Source organism: Phoenix dactylifera, chromosome 8 (assembly GCF_051530095.1).
Source record: "Phoenix dactylifera cultivar Ajwa chromosome 8, Ajwa_hap1_PhDact_Kaust_v1.1, whole genome shotgun sequence".
NCBI lineage: Eukaryota > Viridiplantae > Streptophyta > Magnoliopsida > Arecales > Arecaceae > Phoenix > Phoenix dactylifera.
The window spans coordinates 6,045,946-6,066,435 of NC_143197.1; the positions used below are offsets into that span (position 1 = coordinate 6,045,946).

General features: G+C 38.4%; 3 protein-coding genes across 6 annotated transcripts; 1 reads left to right on the forward strand and 2 right to left on the reverse strand.

Annotated features, from left to right (window-relative positions):
* Nucleotides 1-4,007: 4,007 nt before the first annotated feature.
* Nucleotides 4,008-10,693, forward strand: LOC103702194 (putative apyrase 2). Its single transcript, XM_008784527.5, has 9 exons — nucleotides 4,008-4,698; nucleotides 5,406-5,534; nucleotides 5,638-5,694; nucleotides 5,920-6,012; nucleotides 7,299-7,504; nucleotides 7,733-7,821; nucleotides 9,620-9,837; nucleotides 9,963-10,152; nucleotides 10,244-10,693. Exons 1-9 carry the CDS (start codon nucleotides 4,375-4,377, stop codon nucleotides 10,354-10,356), a joined length of 1,419 nt encoding a protein of 472 aa, XP_008782749.2. The 5' UTR covers nucleotides 4,008-4,374; the 3' UTR covers nucleotides 10,357-10,693.
* A 587-nt stretch (nucleotides 10,694-11,280) lies between these two features.
* On the reverse strand, nucleotides 11,281-14,504 carry LOC108511123 (transmembrane emp24 domain-containing protein p24delta9-like). 4 transcript variants are annotated; one of them, XR_015967846.1, is made up of 5 exons: nucleotides 14,207-14,500; nucleotides 13,921-14,130; nucleotides 12,073-12,149; nucleotides 11,753-11,990; nucleotides 11,524-11,663 (listed from the first exon to the last, which is right to left on the reverse strand). XR_015967846.1 is itself a non-coding variant. In XM_088702554.1 (4 exons), exons 1-4 carry the CDS (start codon nucleotides 14,408-14,410, stop codon nucleotides 11,846-11,848), a joined length of 636 nt encoding a protein of 211 aa, XP_088558680.1. In that variant the 5' UTR covers nucleotides 14,411-14,500; the 3' UTR covers nucleotides 11,281-11,845. The 4 variants fall into 4 exon arrangements, 2 of the variants coding, with proteins under 2 accessions (XP_088558680.1, XP_088558681.1); XR_015967847.1 differs by having other exon boundaries at nucleotides 11,547-11,674; XM_088702554.1 differs by having other exon boundaries at nucleotides 11,281-11,990.
* Nucleotides 14,505-15,276: 772 nt separating this feature from the next.
* Nucleotides 15,277-17,131, reverse strand: LOC103702196 (Polynucleotidyl transferase, ribonuclease H-like superfamily protein). Its single transcript, XM_008784530.5, has 6 exons — nucleotides 16,813-17,131; nucleotides 16,572-16,729; nucleotides 16,076-16,122; nucleotides 15,928-15,991; nucleotides 15,666-15,836; nucleotides 15,277-15,580 (listed from the first exon to the last, which is right to left on the reverse strand). The coding sequence occupies exons 1-6, from the start codon at nucleotides 17,066-17,068 to the stop codon at nucleotides 15,488-15,490; spliced, it is 789 nt and encodes a 262-aa protein (XP_008782752.2). The 5' UTR covers nucleotides 17,069-17,131; the 3' UTR covers nucleotides 15,277-15,487.
* Between the last annotated feature and the right edge of the window lie 3,359 nt (nucleotides 17,132-20,490).

The window sequence follows — 20,490 nt, forward strand, 5'->3', positions numbered from 1 at the left end:
CGCTCTTCTCATCGGATTCAAGGTAATTCTGATCGGGCTTTGTGACCAGAGATGCCTCCTCGTGATCCTCTATTTGGTGAAGAATGACCGGCTTGGGAGACCATTCAAATAGGACTAGTTGTTGATGCACAGTGATGTAAAGACATAATTTCTTTACTCCATACTTCGTGCGTTATAGGTTGCTCTCTAGCTTCATGTGCATCGATACGTCATCAAGCTAGCACCGCATCGGATCATCAAATGCTTCGATAATTCTACAGTACTCATAATTTTTTTAAGCTTATTTTGTTAATTTGAAAGCATTCAACTAGTGAGAGATTACATCACTTGTGTATTGTAAGAAAAAAATTCTAACTATCCAAATCATCCATATAATTTTTATTAAGAGAAAAACACTCTCACGGTAATACCTAGTGTTGTTGGGGATCAGCCTAGCTAAGATGCCGATCTGACTAAGCTGCTGGAGAGCTCAGATGATTATCTTCTTGTCACGCCCCCATCCCGAGATCACGAGCCGGGGGTCGCGCCAACCGCCGCACACCCGTAGGAAACTCTCCTCACGAGCATGCAAGGCATCTTAACCAAATATCTTAATATATAAAATAATTCAACTAAATAAATGCAATCTTATTCCATTGACTAACTCAAGTCATAAAGTCTCACAATTCTAAATACGCAGCAGAATAATAAATTTTCAACATGCAGAAATCTAGTTCTTAAAATAACAAAAGTCCAGCAATCATAATAAATGTCCAAGATAACAAATCAACTTAAATAACCCTAATCTAAAATAACTTGTGCCACAATCCTTCTAGTCTCTCTCCTATTTTGTAACCCCAATAGACTAGTTCTCGGAATCTGTAAAACAACAAGAAATTATATAATGAGCTAAACAACCCAGTAAGTAATGAACACTCTAGCTAGATAAATCAAGCAATAATATGTAGAAAATAAATATATATGCAGTTCCAAGGTACAAGTCAAATATTTCTTAAAATCTTAAGATTCTTTTCAATGTTCAATTCATCTTGTCGATCCTGGGCTATGACCACATGTTCCCTGTGGTAGGGTCATCAACACCGACTAATCTTCTTGCGGTGAGTCCTTCAGGACAGTCAATTGCCAACGTATCTGCCCCAATTGGTGGGGTCCTCAACATAGCCAGGTCGAAGTTCAATTAGTTCTCCATTTTAAATTTCAGTCATGAAAACATGCAGTGTCAAAACCAAATCTCGTTCATATCTTAATTTCTTTCAATTTATCAGATTCAACTCAACAGCCAGGAACTATGACCACATGTTCCCTGTGGCAGGGTCATATCACCGACTATTCTTCTTGCGGTACCAATGTATTAGCCCCCATTGGCAGGATCCTCAACATAGCCCGACTGCAGGTCTGAATCCATTTCAAGTCATTATTTTTTTCTTACATTATATTCAGTGTTCCAAGTCGAAAGGCACAATGTTAGAACAATTAAATACAATTCAAATCAGAAGCAAATACGTTCAATCAGAGTCATACAATATTCTAAAAATATACATAAAATCTATGCATCAAATTCGAAATCATGAATAATTTGATTTGTAAAACATATATATAGTTTGCCGATAAATCTAGGAAATAGGTTACATCACTTACCTTACAAACGCGATCCACAGCAAATCCAATTAATTCCGCAAATCCCTCGCAGAACCTAATATTCAAAAACCATATGTTCTTTTAAAATTCATCACAATATATATATAAAACCTAAATTTTAACATTCTCCCAGGGCCGACCCTGCCGAAGTGTCTAGCACCCCGGGTTCGGGTTCGGATCCGGGTTCATACCCGTAAACCACCCTCCTTTTATTTTTTTTCTTTCTTTTCTTTTCTTTTCTTTTTCTTTTCTTTTTCTTCTTTCTTCTTTTCTCTTTATTCTTTCTTCTTTTCTCTCCCGACTCCCTTCTTCTCCTTCGGTGAAACAGGGGACCCCATGACCCCCTGTCGCCGCCCCCTCTTCTCTCCTCTCGATCGAACCCAAGGCGGCCGCGGTGGCCGACCTTGGCAGCGGCAGGAGGTGGTGGAGCAAGCCCGGCCACCCCCGGTGACTGGCGGTGGCGAACATGCCGATGGCTAGGGCAAGCCGTTTTGGACCCAAATCCGGCGATCGGCCGGCCCCAACCCACAACACATCATGGCCAAGCATCAGAAGAGGAGAAGAAGAAAGCGAGGGACTCTTACCTCAGCCCCGACGAAGACCGGCGCCTCCCCCTCTTCGACGGCAATGAAGAGGAAGAAGACCCCCCGTACGAACCCAATAGCCCTCTCTCTCCCTCTCACTTTCGGCGGCAACGCGAAGAGGACCCTCCCCCTTTGCGGCGGCTCTCCTTCGGTGGGCTCAAAGGAGAAGGAGAAGGAGAAGGAAGCCTTAAAACAGGGCTCTTCCTTCTTCTTCGGGATGGAAAGAATCCATCCCGTTGCTGCCTCACGTGCAACGTGTTGAGACTGGGCCGGTCAAGTGGACCGGGCCCAGTTCCAGGGTCTCACACTTCTCATATCGTAAAAGTTGGTTGAAGATTGTGGTATGTTTCTGAGGTAGTAATATGGTGACTGTATTGCGCAAGTGGCAATAGCTTCAATGCTGGTTGTACCCGAGATGGTGTTGGGTGGAGGAGACTATGCTCGGACCTTCATTCCGATATCAGATTTGACTCAAAATAGCAAAGATAGAGAAGTCTTTTTGTTGGAGAGTATCCGACGGCGGATCCTCCGATGCCCAAGTCAAACGAAGTCTCAAGGAGCAGTGGAGATGTTGTGAGGGCGGTAGAATGATAGTACGAGGGCATAAAAAAGCTCGAGAGTACTTATTTGAACGAACTTTTGTGGATGGTTTATGTAGGCAAGGGTCAGCACCTGTCACTAAGGTATTCAGACGTATGGATCGAATGTTTTTAGCAGTCAATCATATATTCCAAAGGTCACACACGGGTTTTTAATCCGCACATTACGTTTCGCACATCTTGCTCGTTCGTCATGCGGTTATAGAAATAGTTTGCGATCATGGTCAAGACATTGTCAGCTGAAAGAGTGTTTAAAATTTAAAGAACTCTTCGTGCGCTTTTAGGGGCAGCCATATGGCAACTTTTAATTGCTTAGTTGGAAGTTTTGGGCCGAGTTCTAATTGATCGATCTGTTATGCTGGCTTTAATGAATTCCACGATATAAGAACACCTATGTATAAATTTTTGTTTTTAAGACAGACCATCCAGAATCTCTCCCAATTCATCCATATAACTGAATATTATATACATCGACAATGTTCCCTATCATCCATAATTTTTTTTTAAGACAGATCATCCAGAATCTCTCTCAATGCATCTGAATATTATATACATCGACAATGCTCCCTATCATCCGTCCTCACTATATTCTTTAACTACCTAACTAATGCCTTCAGTCCTAATTCCTAAACCCATTTGACCGCACACCATATCTTCCAGCGCACGCGTCGCGTTTACCCCTTCAAATCTTCGAGAACTCGAGCAATAGCTGAACCCAACCCAAACTATACCCACCACCAAACCAAACCCCAAAACCAACCATCTCACAAACCCCATGGACCCCACTTCCTTCTAGGCCCCCCACCCACCCTCCAGCCCCAAAAATCATTGAATATGCACCACGTGGCCATCAGCAACCGTGATTGGTTGGATGCGTAGCAATATTGGTGTGCAGGGCAGTCGATAATTTTTTTTCTCAATCTTTTGCCATCTTGTTACTTTTATCGCTTATTTTTGCGAGTCTCATGCATCTCGAAGCACCGCTACATCAACAAACTTTTGTGACAAGGTGGCGTGCACCACCATACGGTGCACACGCAATGCAGGGAATAATTTCTCTACGCTGATGGGGTACAGCGAACGGTAACCCGAGTGCGACAGACAAGCAACAAAATCACATAATTCCTTCCCCCACCCACCAGACCACGTGAACTAAATAACCCATGGTTTTTATCTTCGGTCGCTTGTGCGAGTCCGCATAAAATTCCTTTGTAGAATAATAGTAATTCATAAGTAACAGCTCTCTCCGTGGGGCTGTTAGTTTCTCTGTCTTCTCTGCTCTCTTCCGTGGTGCGATCGGCAAAGCCCCTGCTCCGTCGCAGCAGCAGCACCAGAGAGTTCGCGACCCAACGCGGGAGAGAGATCTCCCCGTGGCATCTATCGCCGCTCTGATCCCATCCCCCGCCCCGCGATCCGATCTCTTATATTAGAAGCTGGAGTCCGTCCAAGAAACGCCGCAGCCCTTGAAGCCGTCGCCGAGCAACGGGCAGATCCGGTACCGGTCGCCGTCCGCCACCGAGCTGATCCCGGCCCTCGGCGACGCCGACGCGAAGATGAAGCAGCGGGCCGCCGCGCTCCGGCAGGAGCCCCTAGCCGACAAGATCCACCGCTACCGCGGCGCCATCCTCGTTGTCTCCATCCCCCTCCTTCTCGTCTCCTTCGTTTTCTTCCTCATGCCCCGCTCCCCCGCTACCCCCCTCCTCTCCGCCGGCCGCAAGACCGTCCCCGGCGGCGGCGGCGCTGCGGCGGACGCGGGATCCAAGAGCTACGCGGTCATCTTCGATGCCGGGAGTTCCGGGAGTAGGGTTCATGTCTACTGCTTCGATGAGAAGTTAGATCTGCTTCACATCGGGGAGGAGATCGAGCTCTTCATACAGGTATAGATCGAGTAAGGTTGCGTCTACTTCTAGTTGAGTTCTTTATTTGAGGTTGGAATTCGAGTAATGTGTGTGAAGTTTATCATCTTTTTATCACTTCTGCGATGAATTTTGCTACTCCTTATTTTTAAGAAACGTCTTAAAAAGGTTAAATAGTGTGTAGAATACTTCGTCACCATGTGAAAAGATTTATAGATGTGACTGAATTTCTTTCAATTATTTTATCACTGAGGTTAGAATTTGGGTAAAAGGACCAAATTGGTGAAAGTTGACAGGGTCAGTTTACTTAACAGAAAAATGTGATGATAAACAGATCTTCTTTTTGATGACTCATGCATCACAATTGCCATTCTTTGGAGTGTGATTTTTCATGGGATGTTTGTGGTATCATGAGTGATCACAGGTCTAGCAGCAAGATCTGTTTTATATGCATCATGGAAACCAAATTTTGTAGCTGTTATAGCTTAGTAAACTCGTTGGAAAAAACGTGCCGAAACTCCATATCACACACCTCTTGGTGAAGTTTAAGAATAGGGACATTATAAACTTTGGTCAGAAATACAGCCCAATAAAATCTCAGAAGATAAAGACTTGTAATGCTTCTTTTCATGTGTCGTGCTTTCTAGCGAGCAATTTAAATGTGTAGGTCAGGAAGTTTTTCAAAGATCTTGTTATTTGGTGTCAAACTTTTTGTCCTTTATGTGCAGATAAAACCAGGCTTGAGCGCCTTTGCTAAAGATCCACAGGAAGCTGCAAATTCACTAATTCCTCTTCTGGATAAAGCTGAAAGTGTAGTTCCTGCTGAATTGCGAGAGAAAACACCTGTCAGAGTTGGGGTAAATAATAGTTTCTGGAACAATAGGATCACATGGTGTTTGTAGTTGTAAAGTTGCATGTTTGTTGTCATCAAAAGTCATTCATACGTTGATGCTTATCCAGGCGACTGCAGGGCTGAGAGCTTTGGGAGCTGAAACATCTGAAAAAATTTTGCAAGCGGTAATAACCTTTCTATATTCATCAGAAAAAGGGTTATGCTTATTTTAAAGCTGGAAAGACCAATTATTTCTTATGTTTCATTTTTTTATGTTCAGTTGCTTTAAATGAATTTCTAATTCCATAATTATAGCTTTATCCTTGCAAGGAACAGTCTGACTCTTGCTTTGGTACGGCACATACAGAATATCCCGTTATTTGCTTTGATCTGAACCTGCAATTTTACAGGTTAGGGATCTTCTTAAAGGCAAGAGCTCACTTAAATTCCAGGACGATTGGGTGTCTGTTCTTGATGGAGCTCAAGAAGGCGCTTTTCAGTGGGTATGCTATCCAAACTTATTTAATGATCGGCATTTCAGTTTGGAAATACTATTTAGTTCCTTGTAATATTGTGATTATTCTCGATATTGAAGCAAACTATTATTTATCTAGTAGAAAGCATTAGTTATAAAAAGGAAGCAGAGTGATTTAGATGATAGGCTTCATAAGTCTTAGAATTCTTATGCTGAACATTGCTGTTGTCAATTCATATGTGCAACTTCCTAATAATACTTCAGGAAACCTGAATTAGTTGGCCTGTTTCTCCTTTGTTCTTGTGGTGATGCCTTTCTTTATTTCACCAAATCTAATGAGATGTACATAACTCACCATTTAAAATCGATATCACAAATGGCCTAGTCAATCATCAGTTTGACTATGTCTAATTCGACTAGCTAGCTTGCATCAGATTCAAAAACAGAACTTTAGATCAAGTGAGAAAGCATCACATGAATGCTCCAGCCTTTTGCCTCAAGACCATGATGTACAAAACAACCTTTACTCGCTTGGTCCTTTCTTCCCGCAGAACAACAGCAACCTCATCTAACTTATCCCATGAAGCTGGGGCTTGATGAGAATAACTCTACACATGGAAGCTGTGCAAGAGAATTGAGTATCATATTACAATCGGCTGTTTGTTTTGATGCTGCTGACTGAGATTTTGCCAATGTATACTTTTGCGATGTAGGAGGGGCTACCTAAAGAGGGGAGGGGGAGCAAGGATAGAACACAAGCCTTTTGGAAAAGGACAAGTGATCTCTTAGCCAAACTGATCTCAAAGACAAAGTGAAATTCATGTTTCTTTATGCTACTTGTCTTGATGTCACTATATTATGCATCCTTTTGAAATCCTATTTCGATAAACCAGCCAAATATTGAAGCATGTGATAGCTGGAGTCTTCAATGACAGCCTTTTGCTTTTTTCTTGTATTTCGATTTGCACCTTCTTATTCATCTTCCATTATCCTTAGAGAAAAATCAAACTTATAGTTAAGCAGCAACCGTGAGATCTCCTTAAATAAAGAAATATAAACATTTTTCAGTTTTTCTTGTTATATTGTGTATGCTATTAGGTAATAAGGCTTGCATTGTACTCCCTTTTTTTGTTTTGAAAATACTTGAATACTTGTGGTTAGCCTTTTTGAGATAATTTTATTGTCCTACAAGGGTATGGAGAAATAATATCCTGGTTTTGCAAATATTTATTGCTTTTGTTGTTTATGTCAATGCTTGACCTTTCTATTCAATATTGTTCCTTTACTAGATTTCTAAGAAAATCCTTTATGTAGGTTACTATAAATTATCTGTTAGGGAATTTGGGAAAGACATACTCAGACACTGTTGGAGTGGTTGATTTGGGAGGAGGGTCTGTTCAAATGGCTTATGCTATCTCTGAAGAGGATGCTGCAAAAGCCCCAAAAGTTACAGATGGAGAGGACACGTATGTGAAGCAGTTGTTTCTTAAAGGAACCAAATATTACCTATATGTTCACAGGTTTGACAATTCCCTTGATCAACTGTTAGAGCTCTTGCTTTCTAATGTCTGTTTCATCCAAGACTTTCTCTTTAAAGTTAAAAAGGTATAGAACTTAATGATCATCAATCTGATTTTGGAATTTGTGCATTCAAATTCTAGACATTTCTACAGTCAATGACTTGATAAGTGACACCAACATTTCTAATGTTCTAAAATATAATCTTAACTGAGTTCTTTCCCTTTTAGTTACTTGCATTATGGTCTATTGGCTGGTCGAGCAGAGATTTTGAAGGCTGGAGACGATTACAGTACTTGCATTTTGAATGGTTATCGCGGTATGTTTTCCATTATGCTTCCTAAGCCTTCCTGATTGCAATGAAAAGAGTTTTTTGAATGGAAATTTATGTTTATGTTGGTATTTAATTTTATTTAATCTTTTTTAATGATTCTATATTTAATTATCAATTATTATATTTTAGCTATGAAATAATAGCTAATTGTTTTGGACAGTTTACCTTACTCGACCCGGTATGCACCCTAACCTAAATATTTTAGGTTGAGTCTAGGTCATACTTGACCCTGACCTAACTCGAATGACCCATTGAGTCTAGAATCTTTTTCATGGGCCTAACCCGACCTGAGCCAATCTATCAATGGGTTGGGTTGGGGTCCAAAATCAAGTCCCAAACATGTAACGGGTCATATTGGGTCAAGCATGCCACGGTCAGACCCAACCCATTTGCAGCCCGAAATTACTATTTAATGCAGGAAAGTTAAAATTTCCCTAGGAGTATGGAATTTTCAAATTAGGTATCGCTCATGCAAATTTTGTGTGCTGTCTTTTGTTATATTTTCTTCATCCTTTTAAATTAGCACATCACCTAAAACAGACAAGAGTTTGTAAGAGTTTAACATGTGCAATGGATTGATTGCACAAGAACCGACCATCAAAAGTTTAGAAGGCTACTATACCTAATTTTTCTTTTTTTGTATCCCTAGAGGTACTTTTGTCTTACTGTATCTTGAGAAACAGAAGTAATGCTCCTCTGTTAGCATTATAAAAGGTGACAAATTCACTGCTTATGCAAAATGATATATTTTGCATATTTTAATCTAGAGCAATGACAAATCTGGTAAAATGGATGCTTTAGGGCCCTTTTTGCATTGGCAATATGGTTTTTGCCTAAAGGCTTCATAATGAAATTTGGTAATCAGTCAGCATACCATGCAATTCTCTTACTGTAATCCCGGAGCATTTCATATGTTGTTATATCATGATCCTTAAGCTGCTTGCGGGTTTCTATTGAGACGACACAACTTTAAAATGTAGTCACAAGTTTGGCACTTGGCAATGAAAAAGCTGAAGTATAATATGCATTCCAAAAAAGGAGGCAGAATTTTCCCAGAAGTTTGAAAATTACTTGAATAAATAAAAATCAGAAAAATATAATAATTGAAAAATATAAATTAATAACATGTTTACATATTTATTCATGTGAAACAAGCGTTAGTGATATAAGAACAGCAAAAAGTAATTAAAAGATCATCGCCAACAAAACATTAGATTATTAATGGTTAAGTCATTAAGACTTTTTAAATCAATTATAAAAAATCCATGTGTATATTCTAAAATTTGCGAACACATCATGAATGTATGAATAATTCTTGATTTATTCATTCTTGCGGAATAACTCGGAGCACCATCTGTCCAATAATCAAAATCTAGAACAATTCAAGAAGTTTCAACGTTGTTAATTCTTTTGCTACTGTGCTCTAGAAGATTAGTATATAATACAGATAAAGGATCAAAATTTTATGCTTTTAGAATCTGTTAAATAAATTTGGGAGTAGATCTTTGGTTATCACTTTTGCATGCTAGTCCATTTGAATGTTTTTCACCTCCAAAAGGCTAAAATTTGCTGGAACCATGGTAAACCAATAAAGATATCTGGTACTTTAAGCTGCTAGAGTGGAACGTCATGATGGCAGCTTTAGAAGATCTTGCTTAATTTCATTTTCTTTGCTTATTCTGATTACGGGAAATGAATTCATGCTGTCTTATTGTTTGATATATCATTGGAATCTTCCTTCCAATTCTCACTTATAGCTTTTTCTTTTTCCTCTCTTTAAAAGGGAAATACAAATATGGGGACGAGGTATACAAAGCATTAGCTGCACATTCTGGAGCTAGCCTTTCTAAGTGCAGGAGTGATGCTATTAAAGCTCTCAAAGTTGATGGACGAGTATGTACACACATGAAGTGTACATTTGGTGGTGTATGGAATGGTGGAGGTGGAGCTGGGCAGAAAAATCTATTTGTGGCATCCTTTTTCTTTGATAGGGCTGCTGAGGTGATACATGACTACAGTCTCTTTCACACATAGGCATCTACACTACAGTCAAACATTTTTTATGCTGTTTTTTGAGCTCTTACCTTCTACTTTGTAGTACTAATTATGTGTCATTCTCTATATAGGCTGGTTTTATAGATCCCAAGGTGCCAGTAGCAAAGGTTAGACCTTCAGATTTTGAGGAGGCTGCGAAGCGTGCTTGCAAGTTGAATGTTGACGATGCCAAGACTACCTATTCTCACGTTTCTGTGGAGAACCTTCCCTTTTTGTGCATGGATCTTGTTTACCAATACACCTTACTCGTGGATGGGTTTGGTATGTCAATCAAAATGAACTTGCTTCCATCTGTAGAATTTCTCCTAGTTCTGTAAATATGGTCCTGATCCCCATATTTGTATTCTGACAGCGCTGGATCCACATCAAGAGATCACACTGGTGAAGCAGGTGCCGTATGGGGATGCCTTCGTCGAGGCAGCATGGCCGCTGGGTAGTGCGATTGAAGCTGCATCAGCAGTGTAAAGGCAATCTTACGGGAAATAGCCTTTGCAATGGTTTCAGATATTGGTGGTTCTGTGGCTCTGATTTTGCTGGCAAACAATAATGAGAAAGCTCTGCCAATATTGTCTTTCCTGCTGCTTTAGGATTCCAGTTACGCTGCAGTTAAGGAGAGATGGCTGTCGCAATTTTGCATTATAATTGATTGGTTTTCCATTTGTAACTGAGAAAGATGCATTTTGACACACATATTCTTTGCTGATAGAGTTCTTCCTATTCTTATGCAGCCCTTAAATGACATTTGATGATTATTTGTGAACATTGTTACAATTACATAATTATCAAAATTGATATTGGTTCATATGGTTTTTGCCAACTATCTGTCAAATTCCAATGAACTCATGCCTGGCATGATTCTGTGAGATTATTAGGGAGAATGTAAACATTCAGTGGGGCATTAAAACTGAAGGCTCAATCTCTATAATCATCAGTCAATGCTAACATAAATGGGCAAGCAGTTTCTATGCAAGAATTTGAGCAACCCCGATCCCAGATTTTTGGGTCATAAGCCGTTAGTCATTTGCCAGCTTTAATTCTCACTTGGGAAGACTTTGTAAAGGAAGAAAATCTATTATAGGAGCGGAAAACAACTTCCTGCTTAAAATGCTTGAATCACATCCCTTCATTTAGCAATTAAATGCTTGAAATTATTTCTAGGTGATGCATCCCTGAGAATTCAGACATGAATAATTATAGTGCTCTCTTGACACAAAAAAAAAGTCTTCATGCTTGAAATGCCTTGAAATCCCAAAAAGATATGAAATCCTATAGAGCTAACGGATCCAATGCTCACCTTTATTTTTCCCGAAGCCATACCTCTCAAAAACCTAGATGCTACACTTCTTTTTTGGTAGAAGCATATGCTACACTAGACATTAACAAAAGGTGTAAAGGATAAACATAATTTCGACCGACCTTTTTACTTATATCACCACCATTTCATGAAATTAACTAAATGATACAGAAGGTGGGAGAAGAGGAGCTCCCACATAGAACAGCACTCTCAAATGAGGGTACGAAACTCAGACCTGAATTACAGAGAACAAAACTCACCCTCAGAACTTCCCCCTGGAACCAAAACAGGGAAGAAGTGGTACGCTCAAATATAGAGATAGGAGTAACAACATTACAAAATAAACCAAAGAGAAACAAGGGGAAGAAAAAGTCCAAGAAGCTGAGACCAAATCCAAGGCCACGAACAATAGGTTAACTGCCGGATGCACTCCCATTGGAGTGTGCCAACTGCCTGAACCATGCACCGAGACCTGCTACTGGAGAGCAACTAGATATCAGAAAACCTGTGGTTAGTGCAAAAATGACTATGGTCCTCAAGGCCCTAGTGAATGGAGAATTTCCTTACCTCGTAGGTCGTTAAAGGCCAGCAAATAGAACATTGAAAAAATTGCCAGGAGCATGTTCTAGTGGTAAATTATAATGCATCTTCATAACATTGTCACAAAATTTTTTCTCTTTCAAAGTAAGTCTTCAAATGCCATAGCTGAAGACCAGCAACTCCCAAGCAAACAATAAGGGATAACAGGCTCAACAAACCCATTCCTGAGGTTATGCTTTGATTTAATCTCTGTGTTTCTGCCTCCCTTAAACCAAATGAGAACAATGGGATAGTAACTTTGTTTTTAGTTGTATAATATCATACACAGCATTGAGAGGTATATTTACCTCTGACGCAAATATATCATCTCTTCATGTATCGAGTCGATAATTAACTCCAACTTCTTCAACTCCAGCTCCATCACCTGGGTGCAAGCAATTGGATTAAGAATTTTTAACACAACTTATAGAACAAGGTGCTCTGTCCACACGATAACCATAAAACATAGATAAATATGGGAGACAACAAAATCATAAATAAAAAATAACAAGCCTTATTACCATTGAGTTTAGCTTTATGATTGCTTCTTCATTAAACATATTCAGAAGGTATTCCAACCTCAATCAGTGAAACATTTATGAACATCAGAATAAATTTTAAAATAACTATTATTGAAATTTAACTACCAAAGGCACCCTACCACTGAGCTAGCTAATGATGAAAATGAATTTAGACACTAAAATAAAACAACATCTCGTCCGCTAGCAACCAGCAGGGGAACTGTTAGACTGACTTGACATATTTTCCACAGTCCATACATGCAACACAGTGATTTATGGATTGCTTGTAACCAGATGGACATAATCTTGAATAGCTTCCCAGAAGTGGGACTGATGTACAGCATTATAAATTCTCCTGACAAAAATAGGACTTTAGCTTGAAGAATTTGCACCAAGAGGAACAAAGAAAACCCATGCATCGTCTTGTATAAAGAATCTAGCAGAACAAATAAATACCTTTAAACAATATCCTTTATTTAAAAATTCAAAGACTACATACTGTTTCTAAGTCCACTCATAAATAGCAATCTAGCAAGATTCCCTACGGTTTTTTCTAGAAGATTAGTAACAAAACCCGACAAATTTGAATGATAAATAGATGCTTTCTTTCCAATTTCTTTAGAATGAGTATTATTGCTTATTTCTCAAGATCATTCAACCAGATAGCCTAATGACGAGGACAGATTGTGGTGTTCTTACTTGACTTTGACTTTGGTAACGTGCTACTCAGTTTATAGTGTGTGATGTGTACACAAGTACATTACATAATTCACTATACAATGAGTAATTCTGGTGTAGTACAAAAGGAACCAAGTCACAAATCAATTTTCAATATAAAAAATTACACCTCTATTCTAAAATATTTGATTTTCGCAACTATATATTCACTCCTTTTGAATTCTTTTAAATTCTAAAATATATATTAAATTCTGATCTTTTCCTCTTCCTAGTTATTTCCCATGTTTGCCTTATGTATGATCATCAACATAAGAAATTGCTTACATAAATTCACTGCAAAAGAAAGTAAATTGTGACAATGATCACAAACTTGAAGCTTAACCCAAAGCCTCACAAAGATTAGCTATAAATCGAGAATGAATGTGCATGGCATCACAAATTCACAACCAATCCCTTACATTATATTAATTCACTCGCTGTTGGCGTAATGACTCATCCCTTTAGTTTAGAATTGAATCATCGTCTACTAGGCATTTCAGTCCCCATGAATCCGTGGATGAATTCAGAGCAAGGAAGAGTAAATTTCCTAAGGTCTTCTTTTCCAAGCCAATTGACACATAAAAATTAAATCTTTTTACGCAAAGATTAAATGCTTGTTTGCAGTATAAACAAATGTTCCCCTATGAGAGAGATTTAAAGTGGAATCCATGTCCATCCTTTTCCTAGCTACAAGTCAAGGAAAAACGTATACAGCATTACAGATCACAGCTGTTTTTTTTCCTTGAATTACAGAAATAAATCACGAGCAAACCAGAGTAATTCCTGTAGAACGGAACAAGATCATTTCCGAACAAATTCACTCGTAAAAATCAAATAATGTTAGCTAGAAACCAGATAATTATTAGCAATATAGAAGAATTTGTGCTCAAGAAACAGATTTTGGGACGGAATACGTACATCGATCTTCTCCTTCTTCGCGACAGAGGTCCAGACCTTGGCGAAGACCCCAGTTTTCCACTCGAAATCCAGCGAGACGGCGGCATCGAGCCGGAATTTTGGAGACCAGAAGCAGGCGGTGTACCGCCCCGCGATCCCCGCCTCGAAGGCGAACTGCCCCGACTCCACGCTCTCCGAGTGGTGGACGATCTCTCCATTGGGAGCACTCACCTGCGACCCTCTCCATCTCTCGATCAGAAAGAAATCAACAAAAATTAGTAAAAAAAAGAAAGTGATAAGGGATTACGCTGGCGGAGATCTTGTGGGCGGAGGGGGGGTCATCAGCCACGCGGAATTGGGCGACGGAGAGGGCGCCGGCGGCGAGGTCCTCGGTGAGGCATTTGATGCGGCCGGAGGGGATGTGGAAGACGAGGGCGAGGGGAGTCGCAGGGAGGAGAGAGAAATTTAGTAGTATTAGGAGGAATGGAAGAAGGAATTGGATCGAGTCCATTTCTCCTTCTCGACCGAGGATTGGACCCGGGACTACTCCGACGAGTCTCGGTCAGGGAGACCATGGAGTTGTTAAGAGTCGGGGACACTACCAACCGTCGGTTACGATTGCATCATTTTGCGTGATTTATGAGGGAGGGACCAATTTGGTGCGAGTTACGTTTTCTAAACCGTGTTAATTATGCTCATGCGCATGAGCATGCCTCCTCGTAGGTTATGTAAGAACTAGTTGATAAGCCATCTATTGGCAATTTGGCAAGCATGGTACAAGTGACTACTGTGTTGTATAAATAGATTGGCATCTCGTGTTGTTGCAACCTGGGTATAAATTGTTGGGCAAAACAAGATAATGCACTAGCTTAGAAAGTCTAAGCACGGCTTTTACGGATTAAGAAAATGTTCATGTTTTATATGATTAATATAGATAAAACTCAGATGCTATCTCATTTGCTGTCTTATAATACACTTTTCTTTTTGATGTAACTCATGACAACCTAAAAAATTCCCAGCCCACTCACCACGGTCGACTCGTTCGACTGGCTGCTTCAAGTAAACCACTCATCCACGTTTTGCAGGATTGCAAGATTCATCCCCGTTCTTTAAGCTTGCAAAATCTTCAAAAGGTAGTGGTTATCTCATGTGGAGAAGAGTTCTATGGAAAACTTTCATGCTAAAACCTTGGAGAGAGTGTTGAGATTATAAGTACTAGTCAGAAATTGCAACAAAATTGTTGGCATACTTAATTACCAAATTATGACCCGATTTGTGAGGAATAGAATTTGCAGTAGTCATTGCGATCGAATAGCTTGCTTAAATGCTTAAATTGGTCATTGCTTAAATGTGATCAAATAGTAGAATTTAGAAGTTTGATTTCAAAAGAATTCATGCATTGTATTTTCTGTAATCGCATCATCTTATTCATACAGCAATTTTAGTTGATTGTATGCTTATTCCCGTATAAAGAATGTGGGAAAAAGAATTTCACAATTTAAATCTTTGAGGGTGTTTGTTACAAGTCTTTCATCCATCAGCTTGTGATCTAAGTTCGTCAATTTCTTTCAGACTTCCCATTTGCTTCTCATCTCAACAGCAAGCGCGAATGTTTGAGTAGAGTTTTCAGAGGCCTTGTCCCCTGAGCGCCATGCAACGCGTCCTTCGCTCTCTCCATCACCTTACGATCATAAAATTACCTTATCTTATAAGACGAGCTTCCCTTCTCAATTATATCCAATGGAAGAGAGGGATTGAAGGATTACCTTTCCAAGCTTATCCTTTTTGTATGGAACTGCTCTATGGTTTCCAAGAGATGTGGGAGGAGATTTCCTGCTGGCCTCTTCCCCACAAGACCTCCCATTAGCTCTGCTCCTAGTTACCATCTCTAGACTCCCCGTACTTCTGTTGGGCAATATTTGTGGGAGGCTGGATTCCTGATAATCCATGTCATTGGGAACGACACGTTAGAACAAGAAAACTTCTGCAGTTTTGCCCATTTGCTAATGATCAAATAAGTTTGCATACCAAGAGCAGTACAGTGGCACAGTGCTTAAGGACCTCTAGGTTCAAACGAACATCATCAAGACTTCTGCAAGTAGAAATCTTGTAAGCATTCTAGAGTTTTACAGTGCACAACATAAGAAAAAATGATCATCTCATGGTAGGTGATGACCTGTGTTTTTGCTGACCCAGCCCGAAGTACGAAGCCAAGGTTGCCATCTGATATGAAGTTCATGAGAAGAATCTCTTCAAAATAGGGTTCGTAACAGGCAAAGTAATGAGTAATGCAATTACTTGTACGTACGGACCAGCTAATTCTCCAAATAATTTTTCTTGTAAAACATCCAATAATTCAAAATCTACTGATCATTCTACAATGTTGTTTGCTGTGTTACCAATCACTCTTGCAGCAAGATTGTGATATGAAGTTGGTAAATTAAATTAAGAGAACCAAGTCTAAACTAGGTGACATTGTTTGTTTGAATAATTAGAAATAACTGACTTCGAATAAATTAAGTATTTGGCACGCATGAAATTGTTCGAGGGAAAACACTGCTTCCAGCTAGAAAAAGTTGTATAAATTATTAATAAATCAAGTTTGCTTATTGAGTCTATTACTGAATTTAAAAAAGAGGATCAATACATGGCTAAAATTCTCTTTTGCTCACCTTGAGATCACCTGCTCGCCTGCCAAATCCACGATTCAAGACAGCTAAAGAGTCGATCACTCCAATAGGCTCCGGAGCTGGCCGGCCGATCTCCGCAAACGCTTCCCTGATCCTAGGACAATCAAACCTTTGAATATTATGTCCAGCCCACACTCTCCCTGCCGAAATTCCAGCACCAACCAAATCGTTCAGTCATAAATTCTCTACCCGGCGACAATTCTTCTAAAAATTATATACCTACCATTCAAGATCTCAAAGATCTGGTCGGCGACCTCTTCAAACATCGGAGCGGCGGCGACAGCCTCTCGGGTGATGCCACTGAGTCTTTTTGGTGACACCATCGACAAGTCCCCCGGTCTGATGAGGGTGCAGTAGCTGTCCACCTCCACAAGCTTCCGAGGGCACACCAGTATGGCTCCAAACTCCAACAGACAGAACTTCCGGCCAGCTCCGTCCGGCGTCGTCGTCTCCACGTCGAAGAACGCGATCTCACCCATTTCGACGCCGTCTCCTTTCCTTTCTTCTCTCTTTTCCTTCTTCTTCCAGGCATGGGCGTGGGATTATTAATACTGCTGGGCGGAGAAGGTTAGGATGGATGGAAAGAATCTTCATGGGTTTGTTTGGCTTGCAGTTCAGGTAGAAGGTCGGAAGGAAGGAGTCCCTACCTTCTTTGGGTCGGTTTTGTGAGTCGTCTCATGTCCGAAGCAAACTGATAGAGAGAGAGAGAGAGGTGGGATGGACTAAGAATAATCACGTAGAGGTTGAGGAGATGCAACGGTCGATTCCAACTTTCCGTAGCAATTTATTTCTTAAAATGGGCGGCTCGGTGGAGGTGCGTTTCCTTTGAGGTGGTGCCAATGTTGTTCCTTCGTAGACGGGTTACTGTTTGAGCGTTTCATTGAACAGGATTTGCTTCCTAAAGCGATGCCAGCTTAACCGCACCAACGAATGGGCTAAACTAATTTATGCACCTTATATGGAATCCATTATGAATTGCTAACATATATGGTTAAACTAAGTTGGACTCTATCTAGGCTATGAGATGAGGCAAAAGAATAAGACTGAGGGCAGGCTTGAAAAGGGATTAGAGGAGAGATAGAGACAGTTTATCTTTTGCTTTTCCCATATGCCAAATCTATAAGAGAAAAGAAAAAACACGAAAAACTCTACGACGATATTGAGATGGAGAAAAAAATAGTAAGGATTTACTAATTGACATGAGCAAATGATTGAGAAAAAAGACATATAAATTGTATGATCAGGTTAGGTTTTGTTTCAATCAAGACTATAATTAAACGATCGATGGTATATATATGATTTTGAGTCCTATATTCTTATTGGGCGTATTTTTTAGTTGAGCTCTACAATTAACATACACCCGACCCAAAGCTTAGTGGGTCTATTTTCCAGACTGAAACCCTATATTTTAGTTAGATTTGGGTGAGAGAAATAGGATGGACTATTATGATTCTCAGCTACCCTACGTGTATTCTTCATGGAGTGGAATAATAATAAAGTAACTCAGATATGTGAATATTTCATAAAGAATCATCTTACAATTTTTTTATCCAAAAAAAAGACCCCTAGTGTTGGTGTTTATTATTATTACTTCATTTATTGGCATTGTATTAACTTATAGACCTATAACAGAATTGGACTTGAGTTAGATCTATCTTGCATCTGTATTTAGACTCACTAAGGAAAATCAAGTTTGCATTTGGGTTCAGTCCATCAAAATGAATAAGCTCCATACCTGCTTTTTAACTCAATTAATAATTGGATTCAAGTTTGATTCTTTTCTTTTTTACTTTTTTGAGATTTGATTCAACATATAATTATATTGAGCCAACCAGTAAAGGATTAATTCTATTCTAACCATACATTTAGAAACCATTATTTTCCTTTAAAATGCAAAATAATAGTTTTTATTTGCTCACTTAACGTAGATTTAATCCTTGAACAGGATAAAAATAACTATTATAACGGTCATTATCAATCATTATAATGAAGGCTATGTTAAGATAGCAATATAACTTGATAGTTATGTTTCTAAATTAAATGAAGTTATGCTTCTAAATTGACTTCAAATCCAGAAATACTACTTTAAATACATAGCAATAAAAGTCTCAAATCATCCTCATTTTTGTTATTCAATGGTTATCCAAATATTTTATACAAAATTGAAAATAAAAATATTTTAAAATTGATCATTGAAAATTTTTACTAAAGTTTAGATAATAAAATTTTCCCCGATAACGATCGCCTTGAAATTATTCTATTTATGGCCATACATGTAGAATTCATTATTTCTCTTTAGAATAGGAATTAATAGTCTTCACTTGCCTAACTTAAAATGGATTTAATGGTTGAAAAGTATTAGACTTACTATTATAGTAGCCATTATTAATAGTTATAATAAAGACTAATGCTAGATAACAACATATAATTTGATAGTTATGCTTTTAAATTGACTTTAAAATTCAAATTTAAAACATTCTTTAAACGTATAACAATAAAAGTCTCTAGTCATTCACATTTCTATTATTCAATGGTTATCTAAATATTTTCTGCAAAGTTGAGCCTCAAAATTTTTTACTAGGTTTAAACCTCCTAATTAATGATCACTTTGAAATTATTATATTTCTGGCCTTGCTTTTAGAATCCATTATTTTCCTTTAGAGCAGAAGTTAATAGTCTTTATCTGTTAACTTAACTTAGATTTCAGCTTTGAATTCGGAGAACCGGACACCATACTGTAGGTTGGCCCATGCAGAAACCTTTTCAGCAAAGGACACGGAGCCTGAAGGAAGAGATATGCCCTTAGTCCATATCAGTCGAACTAGTTGGTCTCTGATGATAAGACTAGTTGTTGCTTTGAAGCCTCGGGTATGGATTGAAGGAGATTCTACTACAGTCAGTTCATGGATAAATGTAGGTTTTACAAATTAGGAAGCTACGAATCTAATCTTCAAAGATATATTGCATTGGAAATGGGCTTGTTAACTCATATATGTCACGAAGGAAATCGAGCAACTGATTGGGTAGCTGTGCAAGTGATCCATGGAGAGTTTGTGATTGATAGTCACAACTGTACCCTATCCTCTCTGGGAACTATCTTGCATGCTGATGCAATGTGCGTGTATCATAATAGATCTTAGTTAAGGAAAAGCCTCAGCTTTTGTGCAAAAAGAAAAAAAAAGGATTTCATCTTTGAAAAGTACAAAAATAACCATTTAATATCCATTATTAATCATTATGATTAAGTCAAATGTTAGATGACAATACAATTTAATAGTCGTGCTTTTAAATTGACTTTAAAATTCAAATTTAAAAATATAGTACTTTAAGTGCACAACGGTACAAATCTTATATCATCCTTATCTCTTTTTTTTATAGGGCATTTGGCATGGAACCATCCCAAAATTAAGGATGTATTTATGGTATATATTATATTATGACATATTATTGGTCATATTATATTATTATTCAATGATAATTTTAAATTATAGTTGAAATATATTATTGTAATTTATATTTATATAATGAAATTGTTTAATATATTACTTCTATGTATTTTATTATTCTAATCATAATAAATATTATCATTAAAATATATTTAAGTATAAATAAATTTATTTCTTATTATAATAATGTATTTATTTCTATAGAAATATATTAATAATTAATATACTAATAAATATATTTTTATATAATATATTAGGGTTAGTTTTGGTATTATACAGTTTGTGATGTTGAATTTCCATAAAATACAAATCTTTATTAATAACAATAAATATTATATACGGCTAGTGATCACAGTGATCAGACCGGTTATCTAAACAACAATTTTTATTTGAAAGGCTCATTAACTATATATTAATATATAACACAACAAATGATATTTTAAGGTGGTTGTAAT

Coding starts and splice junctions, on each gene's coding strand:
- LOC103702194 (XM_008784527.5), top strand. CDS start 4,375: ATGAAGCAGCGGGCCGCCGCGCTCCGGCAGGAGCCCCTAGCCGACAAG. Junction 5,695..5,919: donor CTGAAAAAATTTTGCAAGCG/GTAATAACCTTT, acceptor GCAATTTTACAG/GTTAGGGATCTTCTTAAAGG. Junction 7,822..9,619: donor CATTTTGAATGGTTATCGCG/GTATGTTTTCCA, acceptor TCTCTTTAAAAG/GGAAATACAAATATGGGGAC.
- LOC103702196 (XM_008784530.5), bottom strand. CDS start 17,068: ATGGGTGAGATCGCGTTCTTCGACGTGGAGACGACGACGCCGGACGGA. Junction 16,123..16,571: donor GGCGAGCAGGTGATCTCAAG/GTGAGCAAAAGA, acceptor ACTTCATATCAG/ATGGCAACCTTGGCTTCGTA. Junction 15,837..15,927: donor GTGCCACTGTACTGCTCTTG/GTATGCAAACTT, acceptor ATGGATTATCAG/GAATCCAGCCTCCCACAAAT.
- LOC108511123 (XM_088702554.1), bottom strand. CDS start 14,410: ATGGACTCGATCCAATTCCTTCTTCCATTCCTCCTAATACTACTAAAT. Junction 14,131..14,206: donor CCCACAAGATCTCCGCCAGC/GTAATCCCTTAT, acceptor AGAGGGTCGCAG/GTGAGTGCTCCCAATGGAGA. Junction 11,991..12,072: donor ATGATATATTTGCGTCAGAG/GTAAATATACCT, acceptor ATTTGGTTTAAG/GGAGGCAGAAACACAGAGAT.